Below are 13,544 nucleotides of genomic sequence, written 5' to 3'. Positions count from 1 at the left end.
TAAAATTCCAGAGGATGGTGGAGCTGCCCTGATGGATATGCAAGATAGGAAGATAGAATTTGTCTTTAGACAGGTGTTTGCGGCTGGCAGCATGGTATTACAGATTGTGGCTTGCATAGGTATTATGGCAAGGTCCAGTTTCTGACTGGCGCAGTGTACACAAGAGGGGTTGAAGGATGAAACTCGCCAGTTGGAGCCAAGAGCATCATACCTAGCGGATACTTTCTTTGATCTGGATATGCATTGCGGCCAGAGGTATGGCATTTATTATAGTTGTAAGGAGGCTATTCTGGCTTAGGAACTGGTCTGCAGATTCTATCTTTAAGGCTAATCTGTCTAAGCTACCCTTTATAGGACAGCTGTTTGGAGAGGCACTTGAAAAAATGGTCAAAGCCTGGAGGAAGTCTAAGGTTCCCAGGCTTCCAAAGGACAGAACTAAAGGTTCTTTCCTGTCTGTGCTGGCCCAGAATAAATTTCAGGATTTTAGGCAATTTTGCTAAGAGCGTTCATTGAGTTCTCAACACTCTCAATCTTTTTCGAGGTAACTGTCCTTTTGTTCAGCAAAAACAAGAGGAAAGGATGATTCTTCAGGGTGAGGTGCCTTTCTAGTCTCCCAATGAGAATTTGGGAACCCAGACTAGGGGAGTGCTTTTCAAATTTCTATTGGGAATTGGACCCAAATTACTGCCGATCAATGGGTACTGGAGGTCGTTTGGGATGGCTATGCCCTAGAATTCCTCCATCCGGTTTACAGTGCTTTTATGATTTCCTCCTTGTCCTTCTGTGCTGAAGAAAGAGGCAGTAAAGATAACACTGGATTGGCTTCTCTCGTTGAAGGATGTGATCTCAGTTCCAAAGGATCAATGGGGCAGTGAGTGTGTTTGCCAGAACTTCATGGTGCCCAAGCAGGACGCAGCTTTCCATTCTATTCTGGATTTGTAGAAGGTCAACAAGTTCCTCAGAGTGTCTTGCTTCTGAATGTAACTTTGTGGTTTGTCATCTGGCAATGTGGGGGGTGGGGAGTTTCTGACCTCTCTAGACCTTACAGAAGCATATCTCAACCAGAAAGGAACACCAGCAGTTCCTTTATTTTGCAGTGTTGGGACAGTATTTCAGTTTCAGGCTCTTCCCTTTGGGTTATAGACACTTTCTTAAAGGTGATGGTAGTAGTGCAATGGCACTGCAAAGAGCAAAGATTTTGATTCACCCTTATCTGGTTGATTTATTGGTAAGAGCAAAGTCTTAAGAGGAACATGTAATGGCTACCCAGAGAGTAGTGCTTTTCTTGCAGGAACTCGATTGGGTGGTCAGTTTTTCCAGGAACAGTTTGGTTCCATCACAGGGATGAAGTATATGGGAGCCCTATTTGAACATGAGAGCAAGTCTGGTACAGGTGATGGAGCTGAGGACCTGAAAGCTTCAGCAGCAGATTCTGTCACTGCTATCTATCTAGAGCCCAACAGTGTAGAGTTATCTTCAAGTTCTCGGATCCATGGTGGCGGCTTTGGATTTAATTCCATGGGCAAGGGCCCATACGAAGCTGCTGCAGAAGGCCTTGCTGTCCAGGTGGGATCCACAGTCTCAGAATATTCCATTCAGCATCTGGTGCCATGGTTAGTCCAGACCAGTTTACAGCTGCATCTGAATTCCAGGAATTTAGTTGAGTGGAGCTCAAGCCCCTAGCCTGGGTATTTGTGATGATAAATGCTAGCCTGGAGGGTTGGGGAGCTCATTGTGAGAGTCACTTTGTTCAGGGTTGATGGTTGGAAGCAGAGTTGCAATGATCTATCAACCATCTGGAGACCAGGGCTATTCTGTTGCTGAGAGGGCAAGAGTTCAGGAAAATATCCGACAATGCCATGGAGGAACAAAAAGTCAGCAAGAATCAGAGGCAACTGCTGTTAGTTTGGGCAGAAAAGCATTTAAAGATATCAGCCTCTCACATAGTGGGAGTGGAAAATGTTCAAGTGGACTTCTTCAGTCAGCATGTTGTAGACCCGAGAGAATGGCCATTGTCTTAGACAATATTTGACATGATAATGTTTCGGTGGAGAGTTCTATTGATGGGATTTGATGGAAATGTCCAAGAATGAGAAGGTCAGCAGGTATTGCAGTAGAAAAAAGGAGGTAAGCTCTTCTTTTCTGAATGATCTAGTGTAGCCTTGGCGGAAGGAGGTGCCTTTGTATATGTTTCTGCCATGACTGTTAATAGGGTGGCTAATTCAGAGAATCATGGGGCATTGGGGCCTAATCATTCTGGTGACTCCAGATTGGCTGAAACAATCTTGTCTATCTGGTGCAATTGCTGAGCGACTGTCCATTGCATCTCCCTCAACAGCAGGCTTTTTTGTCTCAGGGCCTGGTGATTCTCAAAGATCCAGATCAGTTTTGTCTTGTGGCTTGGTCCTTGAGAGGGCTCAGCTAGTTTGGAAGTGTTATTCTTAAAAGATTGTGAGTACTCTTCTAAAGGCTAGGAAGGAATTTATGTCCTTGGCTTATATTGAGATCTGGAGAATTTTTGAACTCTGGTGTGCTGTGAAGCAGGTAAATCCTAAAAAAATTCTGTTCTGGGGGTTTTTGAATTTTTGCAGGACAGTCTTTCCAAGGGATTGGCTCTTACTTCCTTGAAGATTCAGGTGGCAGCTATCATGTGTTATAGGAGACAGATCTGAGGAAAGCTGTTGTCCTCTTATCCTGATGTATCCCGTTTCCTTGGGGGCTGAAGCATATTGCAGTGTTTTTGGTGGCCATATGTTCTGCCAGAAGGATCTCGGAGTTGCAGGGATCATTTTTTGCAGATTACTCGGGAGATGGTTACAATTTGGACAGTGCTCTTCTTTTTCCAAAAGATGGGCTCCATTTTTTCATTTGAATCAGTCAATTTGCCTTCATTCAGGAGAAGTGTGGACGAGACTGATTACAGCATGCTCTACCATTTAGATGTGCACGGGGTGCTGTTACAATATTTCAAGGTCACAAATGTATTCAGGAAATCTAACGTTTTGTACTGTGTGGTGGAGCACATTGTAGTGAAGTATCTAAGGCTTAGATAACTCGCTGGATTAAAGAGACTATTACAGCAGTGTATGTGGATAGTAGTAGGGTCTTACCTAAATAGGTTCAGGCCCATTACACTAGACCTCAAATTGCAGTCTAGTTTGGTTTCTCCAGATGAAATCTGTAAATCGACTACTTGGTCTTTCTTACATTCCTTTTCTAAACATTATAGATTGGATATAAGAGCCAGGCAAGATACAGGCTTTGCTGCTAAGGTTTTGAGACTGGATTTGGCAGCAACCCACCCTGATCAGGAATAGCTTGGGTACATCCCATCCATCTGGACTGGTCTGACTGGATGATGAGGAAGGAGAAATTAGGCCTTACCTGATAATTTCCTTTCCTTGAGTCCAACCAGACCCTCCTTTTGCTGTCAAACTCCTATCTATATTTGTTTTTCTGCAGTACAAGGAGAATATTTCCTCTTGAAGAGACTGTGCGCTCAGGTACGTTATAATTCTTTTTATACTTTTGTCTATATGTTTTGGGTTTTGTTTTTTTGTTTTTTTTTGGGGGGGGGGGGGGATTCCATCTTGGTCTTGGAAGCCCCATAGTTCAAATTTTTTTGTTTTTTAAAGGAATGAGATTTTCTTGTCCTCGGTTAGCTTGTTATAGGTAATGGTGATAAGCTAAGATAAGTACAGATGCTTATCAAAGTAACATCTCTATCTCCATCTGCTGGTTGGGGTCTGTAACCTGTCCATCTGGCCTGATCTGCCTGGACTCAAGGAATGGAAATTATCAGGTAAGACCTAATTTCTCCTTGTACACCAAAAAGGCTACAGGCCCTTTACCAGCTACCTTCTCCCCTACTATCCTGGTTGGCACCAGTAGTTGATATATAATTGAATCACTAAAATATATTTTTTTTAATTTACAGAAAAGGGCTTATAAAAACATTTCTCTAAATTCTTTGTGCCTTAGGTATCATCAGCTAAATTGGATCTCTTTAATTTCCTGCTTTTTGCAGTTATGGTTTGTTTTAATTGTGCTCGACCTCCTTCTAGATAGAATGCTGCTATGCTTCACAACATTGCTGGCGTTCTGATTCCCATACTGATGTATTAATCTGACTGGTGATGTTTTACTGACAGTACAGAGAAAAACGTTTTACAGTATCACAATAAAGGGTATTGATTTTTTTCAGATTAAACTGAAGTTTGTTTCATCAGAATTTATCCTTTTAACAGTTAAAGAAAAGAGAAATACACTGAATATAGATAAGTTCAACTTGAGAAGAGTACATTCATCTGGGTAAACCACAAATGGGAAGGATGCTGGAATCTTAACTGTTGTTTATGATCTTTATGAAATGATTGGGACAGAGTGACAGCAAAGTCCAGTGGAGATCTGCAAGTGATAATAGACTTCATAACATTGAAAATAAAAATTAATAAAGAAACAAAAGAAAAATCATACAAAAACAAAACAACCCTGTCCCTTAGGAAGAATCAAAGAAATAAATGTGGAAGAATACGGGGGCTGAGTTATTAAATAATAATAATAATAATAATAAAAAAAAAGAAAATGTGGAAGTGAAGCCACTTTACCATCCTGTTTGTTCACCTGCTTTGAATGGTACTAGTTTAGTTTATTGTTCCATTTGATAGTCTGCAGTCTTATTGGTTTAATTAGCTCCCTCTCTAGATCTGTGCAATGACTAGTTTCTGACTGCGAACTGAAAGGCAACAGATCTGGTTTACACTGCATGTTTGGAGTAACAGCCTCACTTTCTGGACTCTTCAGGTTCACTGGCTCAGGACACAGTTTCCTTCCTTAGATATTGAGGTGGATGGTGGTGTGGGACCAGACAACATTCACAAATGTGCAGAGGTAAGAATCCAGAGTTTGATTTTCTGAACAGCTCAAAACGTCATTCTGCTTCCATAGATCATTAGCAACTTCTTTAAAATCCTCCAACATTGGTTAAACTTGATTTAAGAAGTACCACATGGATTGTGCTAGGGTAGCGAATTAAGAAAGGTGCTTGAATTTGCCTGCATTGCAATTGTCATTGGTGGTTACACTGAAAAGTACACGCACAACTATTGGGTAACGCGCATTTATTGGTAACATAATGTAAAAAGCAGAATTAACTCAAGTTTGAAACTTGTGAGCCGAACCCTTAATCCTCAGGGCTTAAACTTTAACATTGTCTAAACAGAGCAAGTAATGAGTTTGTTGTACTGAATCTGTTATTGCATGAGTGGCTCTTAAATCACTTACCTATATTTTCTCTCCAATCCATGACATGGCTTGGCACTATCTTTAAGTGTAAGTGTTCAGTTTTATAGTCATTAAATTAATCTCCATTTTTAAGTTTTCCAGTCTATTTTTTTTAATATAAAGTAGTGTGGTTTCCATGTTGGTCCACTTGAATGTGTGGAAATAAAGGTAAACAAAAAGAATATTAGGGACATTTTATTGGCTTATCAATACATTTCTTGACTAGCTTTCAAAAGCTAAACTAGTTTTTCTCAGGTCCGAACAGAATAAGCAGGTAGAGGTTCAAGCCTGAATATACAAATGATTCACTGTTTATATTACATAGAAACATAGAAGTGATGGCAGAAGAAGACCAAACGGCCTATCCAGTCTGCCCAGCAAGCTTTCACACCTATTTGTTTTCATAATCTGTTACTCTGACCGCTGAGGTCAGGGCCCTTATTGGTAACTTTTTGGTTCCAATTCCCTTCCACTCCCACCATCGATGCAGACAGAAGTGCTGGAGCTGCAACTAAGTGAAGTATCTAGCTAATTGGTTTGGGGTAATAACCGCCGTAATAAGCAAGCTACTCCCGTTTGTTTACCCTGCATGTGCAATTCAGCCATTGTTGGTTGTCTGAATAAAAATCCTCTTTACTTAATTCCCTCTGTTGCTGAAGCAGTGAGCTGCGCTGGATACTTATTCCAAGTCAAGTATCATGCTTAATTGATTCGGGGTAGTAGCCACCGTAACAAGCAAGCTACACCCATGCTTATTTGTTTACCCAGACTATGTAATTCATTCCTTGTTGGTTGAGGCTGATATAAATCATCTTTTCTTCATTCTCTCTGCTGTTGAAGCAGAGAGCTATGTTGGATGTGCATTGCAAGTGAAGTATCAGGCTTATTTGATTTGGGGTAGTAACCGCTGTAACAAGCAAATCCTTTTTTCCATATTTCCTCTTGCCGTTGAAGCATAGAGCAATATTGGAGTCGCATTAACTGTGTGTATGTTTATTGAATAAGGATATTAATTTCCAGGTAGTAGCCGTCATTCCCGCAAGCAAGCCACCCCTTGCCTCTTCTCTTCATTCACATCCTCTACACTTTATGGATCCACAGTGTTTATCCCACGCCCCTTTGAAATCCTTCACAGTTTTGGTCTTCACCACTTCCTCCGGAAGGGCATTCCAGGCATCCACCACCCTCTCCGTGAAGAAATACTTCCTGACATTGGTTCTGAGTCTTCCTCCCTGGAGTTTTAAATCGTGACCCCTGGTTCTGCTGATTTTTTTTGCAACAGAAAAGGTTTGTCATTGTCTTTGGATCATTAAAACCTTTCAAGTATCTGAAAGTTTGAATCATATCACCCCTGCTCCTCCTTTCCTCCAGGGTGTACATATTTAGATTCTTCAATCTCTCCTCATAAGTCATTCTATGAAGATCTTCCACCTTTTTGGTCGCCCTTCTCTGGACCGCCTCGATCCTGTCTCTGTCCCTTTGGAGATACGGTCTCCAGAACTGAACACAGTACTCCAGGTGAGGCCTCACCAAGGACCTGTACAAGGGGATTATCACTTCCCTTTTCTTACTCAATATTCCTCTCTCTATGCAGCCTAGCATTCTTCTGGCTTTAGCTATCGCCTTCTCACATTGTTTCGCCGACTTCAGATCATTAGAGACTATCACCCCAAGGTCTCTCTCCTGCTCCGTACATATCAGCCCTACTCCCCCCATCGAATAGTTCTTTCGGATTTCCACACCCCATGTGCATCACTCTGCACTTCTTGGCATTGAATCTCAGCTGCCATATCTTCGACCATTCTTCCAGCTTCCTTAAATCCCGTCTCCTTCTCTCCACTCCTTCCGGCGTGTCTACTCTGTTGCAGATCTTAGTGTCATCCGCAAAAAGACAAACCTTACCTTCTATCCCATCCGCAATGTCGCTCACAAAGATATTGAACAGGACCGATCCCAACACCGATCCCTGAGGCACTCCGCTCAACACCGCTCTCTCTTCAGACTAAGTTCCATTTACCATCACACATTGTTTTCTGTCCGTCAACCAGTTTGCAATCCAGGTCACCACCTCGGCACTCACTCCTAAGCTTCTTATTTTATTCACCAATCTCCTGTGCGGGACCGTATCAAAAGCCTTGATGACATCCAAGTAGATAACATTGAGCGCTCTTCCTTGATCCAATTCTTTAGTTACCCAGTCAAAAAAGTCAATCAGATTTGTCTGACAGGATCTTCCCCTGGTGAATCCATGCTGCCTCTGGTCCAGCAATTCTTGCGACTGTAGATAGTTCACTATTCTTTCTTTCAACAGTGATTCCATTACTTTTCCCACCACCGAGCTGAGGCTGACCGGTCTGTAGATACCAGCCTCTTCTCTGTTCCCACTCTTGTGAAGCGGGACCACCACTACTCTTCTCCAATCACTCGGCACCACTCCCGTTTCTAAGGATCTATTGAACAGGTCACACAGCGGACCCGCCAGCACATCTCTAAGCTCCCTCGGTATCCTGGGTTGAACCTCATCAGGCCCCATGGCTTTGTCCACTTTCAGTTTCCCCAGCTCTTCCCATACATTCTCTACTGTAAATGAAGTTACATCTACTCCATTCCCCTCCAGTTTCTTGTTAACTAGTGACGGTCCTTCTCCAGGGTCCTCTTTAGTGAACACCGAACTGAAGTATTTGTTTAATATTTCTGCCATTTCTTCGTCTCTCTCCATACATTGATTCTTTTTATCTTTCAATTTCATTATACCACTTTGGACTTTTCTCCTTTCACTGATGTATCTGAAAAATGTTTTGTCACCTCTCTTTACGTCTTTGGCAATCCTTTCTTCTGCTTGACTTTTTGCCATCTTGATTACTTTCTTCGTCTCCCTCAGTACTACCAGATATTCTTCCTTGTGCTCCTCCCTTTGGGATCTTTTATATTTATTGAACGCTGTTCTTTTAGCCTTTATTTTGTCAGCCACCTCCTTTGAGAACCAGATAGGTTTCATTTTTCTTTTGCTTTTCTTTACTTTTCTAACATATAGATTAGTTGCCTTGGTAACTGCTCCTTTTAGATTGGTCCACTGTTGATCCACATCTCTCTCGTTCTCCCAGCCTTTTAGTTCTTCCTCCAGGTACTTCCATACAATGATGTGAAGGAATAAGAGAGGAAGTAGGGTGTGATGCATTAGCAGAGTTGTGAGAAGCCTGAAGGGCAAATGACAGAATTATGTCTGGTAATGAATGAGGAAACTCATGTCTCCGTTAAAGCCTTTAATGTTTGTATTTGATCATTTTAATTTTGATTGTTTTATATTCTTGGATTATTCCTAAATTTCCCTTTTTCATAGCCTGATCATAAGGTCATTGATGCAGTTCTCTGGGCAGTTTTCCCGACAAAAATAGGGCTGATGAGGCAACAGCAGAACAGGAACTTGCATGAACATCACACACAACTTTGTAGGCTTTTCTACAACTATGGAAGAAACACTGTACATTGGTGCTATTACTGACTTGTGTGGCTGACTTGGTGGAATGGAGGTTTCCCTTTGATAAGATAGGCATGATCATGTTGTTTTGCAAGATTATCAACCTTGAATATTAAAAGCAGCCTTATTCTTCCCACACCCATGCCATTTATTCAGTTGGGTTTTTGTTTGCTTTAGCAGAAAGAATAATGGTAAATCAGGGAATTAATAGGTAGAAAAAAGGAGGTGATAATGCCTTTTTATAGTTCATTCATGAAGCCACTCTAGAGCACTGAGTTCAGTTCTGGAGGCCATACATCAGAGGCTAGAGCTGGATTAGAAATTATGTCCTTCAGTCTGTACATATACCATAGATGAGAGGAGAGACAAGGTATTAATACACAAGAAACAAACCGCTATTGCTAGCTATTCTGATTATTACACAGCTATGGAGTTAGATGGGAAAAGTGGGTACTGGAGGGAGCAAAGTCCGGGATCTTGTATGCTTTTCTCCCCAAGAGAGTACACCGAATGAAAACAAACTCCTGGAGAAGGAATACACACTGTGGCTGATACCAAGGATATATACTTAGTGTGAACAGAGTAACTGGGCCGATTGGATGGCTCAGATGGATCTTTTTCTGCTGTTATCTACTATGAAAACTTTAAATTATCCATTGAGTACTTTAGAAACAAATAGAGGTTTAAGGATAGGAAGTATTGGTGGGGTAGGATATCTTCAAGAACAATAATGCTGGACGATAGAACCAGATTTGATGCTGCTATTTACTATATAGTGATATGATAGTGCATGTTTCAGATTAGTGGGACCACACAAACCGAAAGCATGACAGTTAATTTTCAATACAGGGCTCTGCAGAAATGTGCTCTGGTCAGGTGATGCTATAGGTTAACTCTGGTATTTCATGTCTTGCAGGCAGGGGCAAACATGATTGTGTCTGGCAGTGCAATTATGAGGAGCGAAGACCCCAGGTCTGTCATTAACTTGTTGAGAAATGTGTGTGCAGAAGCTGCTCAGAAGCGTTCGCTTGACCGGTGAGAGTGCAACTTACTGTCGAGTATGTCTGCAGAAAGACAGTCCTACCCACGCACAGAAATTGGTGCAGCTGCATCAGGACTGCAGTGTGGTGAAATCTTTCCATTATTGCAACAACATTCACCCAACCAAGAGAGCTCCACTCTGGCTGTGGAATTAAGAGTTTAATTTCCAGGAGGGTGTAAGCTCAAGATGTATGTTCTGCTTTCGAGAAAAGGACAGAAATCAAACCATTATAAAGACCATGTTTCTCACAGACTGAAGGCAGCACTTTTCTTTGGTGCGGTGCTAATAATAAAACTATCGTTTGCAAGCTAAAATTGTATGTCACGTTTAAGGGTGTGAGCCAATGGGAGAATGAGAAAATGAAGGTAAAATACTATGTTTAGCTTAAGAGAGTTTTAGTATTATAAAATATCTGCTGTATAATTAAGAGCCCATGTTTTTACTGTACTTCTGTATAAATACTATCATTTCAAAAGATTGTGTACAAATCTGTTGGTAGGATAACAGCCGCTATTCTTTTCCTGCTTCCAATTTTGCTCTTGAGCTGGCATTGCAACGGGGTAATTTTGACACCTATTTAATGGCCCTTTAAATCACCTAAGCACAATGATGCCAGGCTAGTAGAATACCTACTCAACTCTATAATGGTGTTGATTTTTGTTTACCTATGACTTGAAATTGAAGAAATCAAACAGATGCAGACGGATTTCTTTATAGCAGGAAGAGAAAAAAGGTATGGAGACTCTCCAAGATATATGGGAAAATATGGTTACTTCCAATTAACTTCTTGACTTCTATTTAAGATTTCAGGATCTTTTTGGACCCTTTACAATGGGATAGCTGTCCATCAGGCTTGCAAGAAAGATGGTTTGGTACTTCATATTGCTACAGGACAGGGATGGTTAACTCCAATCCTTGAACCACCAACAGAGCTGGTTAACAGGATATCCATAATGAACATGCATGAGAAATATTTGCATACAATGGAAGCAGTCTCATACATAATCATTGTGGTTATCCTGAAAATCCCATTTGTGGCTCTTGAGGACTGGAGTTGATCACCCCTGCTATAAAGAGCCTAGCTGCATCAGGCTTGAATTAGGAAAACCTCATGTTGTTTCAGATCACTCAAGTCAGGTTTTACATTAAGCAAAATTGCTTACCTTGTAATAGGTGTTATCCCAGGACAGCAGGATGTAGTCCTCACATATGGGTGACATCGGTAATGGAGCCCTATGTACGGAAAACTTCTGTAAAAGTTTCTATGAAACTTTTGACTGGCACCAGAGTGCCTACTGAGCATGCCCAGCATGTCATGATATTCCCTGCCACAGGGGTCTCCCTTTAGTCTTTGTTTGTAGCAAATAGCGTTAGCCAAAAATAAAACAATAAAACGTATCGGACCCAACTCCGCGGGGTGGCGGGTGGGTTTCGTGAGGACTACATCCTGCTGTCCTGGGATAACACCTATTACAAGGTAAGCAATTTTGCTTTATCCCAGGACAAGCAGGATGCTAGTCCTCACATATGGGTGATTAGCGAGCTAGAGGCTGATTCATTCGGTGCTGAAACGACTGTAAGGTATTGTTATTGGAATGAATCAGTCGAAATCCCAGCAGGTTGGATGAAGAAGGAGTTGGGGTTAAACTGGAAACAAGTTCTTTAAGACAGATTGTCCATATGCTGAATCTTGTCTTCCCTCTTTGTCTAGACAGTAGTGAGCTGCAAAGGTGTGAAGAGAACTCCATGTTGCTGCTTTACAAATGTCCAGAATAGGTACAGAGCGAAGGTGTGCTACTGAGGTTGACATTGCTCTGACTGAATGTGCGTTTACTCGCCCTTGGAGAGTAAGGCCTGCTTTTTCATAACAAAATTGTATGCAATCTGCTAGCCAGGTTGACAGAGTATGCTTACCCACTGCTTTACCTGGTTTGTTTGGATCATAGGACACAAACAGCTGATTAGATTTTCTTTGGGCTGCAGTGCGGTTTAAATAGAAAGATAACGCACGCTTACAGTCCAAAGTGTGTAAGGCTCTCTCTCCCTGGTGAGAGTGAGGCCTAGGAAAAAATGTAGGTAAAACTATGGTTTGGTTTAAATGAAATTCCGTGACAACCTTAGGAAGGAATTTTGGATGTGTACGGAGGACTACTCTGTCATGAAGGAACTTCGTGAAGGGTTCGTAAGTTACTAGGGCCTGCAGTTCACTGACCCTTCTAGCTGATGTAATGGCTATAAGAAATACCGTTTTCCAAGTAAGGAATTTAAGGTCACAGGTATTTATGGGTTCAAATGGAGAACGCATAAGCTTGGTTAAAACTACGTTCAGGTCCCATTGAATGCTTGGGGAATGAATTGGAGGTTTAATGTGAGTTAGGCCTCTCATGAATTTACTGACGAGAGGCTGCGTGGAGATCGATGTATCTCCTAGCTTGTTATGATAAGCTGAGATTGCACTTAAGTGTACCCTTACAGATGACGTCTTAAGACCAGAGTCTGAGAGATGGTAAAGGTAATCTAGTAGCGAGGTAGTGGGGCAAGTGAAAGGATCTAAATCTTTCTGAGTGCACCATAAAGTAAACCTTTTCCATTTGTAGGAATAATTCTTTCTAGTGGAAGGTTTACGTGCAGCTATAAGTACCTGAGATATATTAGTTGAAAGGTTGAATGGTTGTAAGATCAGGCTTTCAACATCCATGCTGTCAGGGACAGGGATTGAAGGTTGGGATGGCGCAACTGACCCTGTTCCTGAGTTATGAGATTGGGAGCTACTCCCAGGCGAATTGGATCCCTGACTGAGAGATCTAGCAGTGTGGGGAACCATACTTGTCGAGGCCAATATGGGGCTATGAGTATCATTGTCCCCTTGTCCTGTTGTAGCTTTACTAAGGTTTTGGTTATGAGCGGTATTGGTGGATACGCGTATAACAGGCCTGAGTTCCAATGGCGGGCAAACGCGTCCTTTGGTAAGCTGTTCTGCCGGAAGAGGAGAGAGCAGTAATTGTTCACTTTGTAGTTCAGATGTGACGCAAAGAGATCTATTGTTGGTTGACCCCAGCGTTGAAATATCTTGATTGCTAACGCTGGGTCGAGGGACCACTCGTGTGGTTGAAAGTGACGGCTGAGGCGATCCGCTACTGTGTTGTGGATGCCTGCTAGGTAGGTGGCCCGTAGTAGAATTGAGTGTGCTAGGGCCCAGTCCCATATTTGAGCCGCTTCCTGGCAAAGGAGGTACGAGCCCGTACCACCCTGTTTGTTGATGTACCACATGGCTACTGTATTGTCCGTTTGGATCAGAACAGTCTTGTGTGAAAGGCAGTCCTTGAATGCATATAGAGCATAGCGTATAGCTCGAAGCTCCAGGAAATTTATCTGAAAGGAAGCTTCTTGCTTTGTCCACTTGCCCTGTGTTTTCAGATGAGCAATGTGCGCTCCCCATCCCAAGGTGGACGCATCTGTAGTTAAAGTCACTTGTGAAACTGGTTGTTGAAAAGGTAGGCCTTTGAGCAAGTTGAGTGGTGATGTCCACCAGAGAAGGGAATACTTCAGCTCTGGTGTTATCTGGATGTGAGTGGACAGTGGTTGAATGGCTTGAATCCATTGAGATTTGAGTGTCCATTGCATTAGTCGCATGGTCAGTCTGGCCATGGGAGTGACGTGAACTGTTGAGGCCATGTGTCCGAGTAGGATGAGGCACTGATGAGCTGTGACTGTATATTGATTGCGAATAGAATGTACTAG

General features: G+C 42.1%; 1 protein-coding gene across 3 annotated transcripts in view; it reads left to right on the top strand.

Moving 5' to 3' along the window:
* RPE (ribulose-5-phosphate-3-epimerase) overlaps window positions 1-10,278 on the top strand; it is a 42,420-nt gene extending 32,142 nt beyond the window's left edge. For all 3 annotated transcript variants that reach the window (XM_029606149.1, XM_029606150.1, XM_029606151.1), the window contains 2 exons: window positions 4,804-4,890; window positions 9,678-10,278. In XM_029606149.1, the coding sequence (XP_029462009.1) occupies window positions 4,804-4,890; window positions 9,678-9,800 (210 nt within the window). In that variant the 3' untranslated portion in view covers window positions 9,801-10,278. The remainder of the gene's footprint in view (window positions 1-4,803; window positions 4,891-9,677) is intronic.
* The last annotated feature ends 3,266 nt before the right edge of the window (window positions 10,279-13,544 follow it).

Source organism: Rhinatrema bivittatum, chromosome 6, assembly GCF_901001135.1.
Source record: "Rhinatrema bivittatum chromosome 6, aRhiBiv1.1, whole genome shotgun sequence".
Taxonomy (NCBI): Eukaryota; Metazoa; Chordata; class Amphibia; order Gymnophiona; family Rhinatrematidae; genus Rhinatrema; species Rhinatrema bivittatum.
Note: the sequence above shows the minus strand (reverse complement) of the source record. Positions and strands in the feature narration are given on the sequence as shown.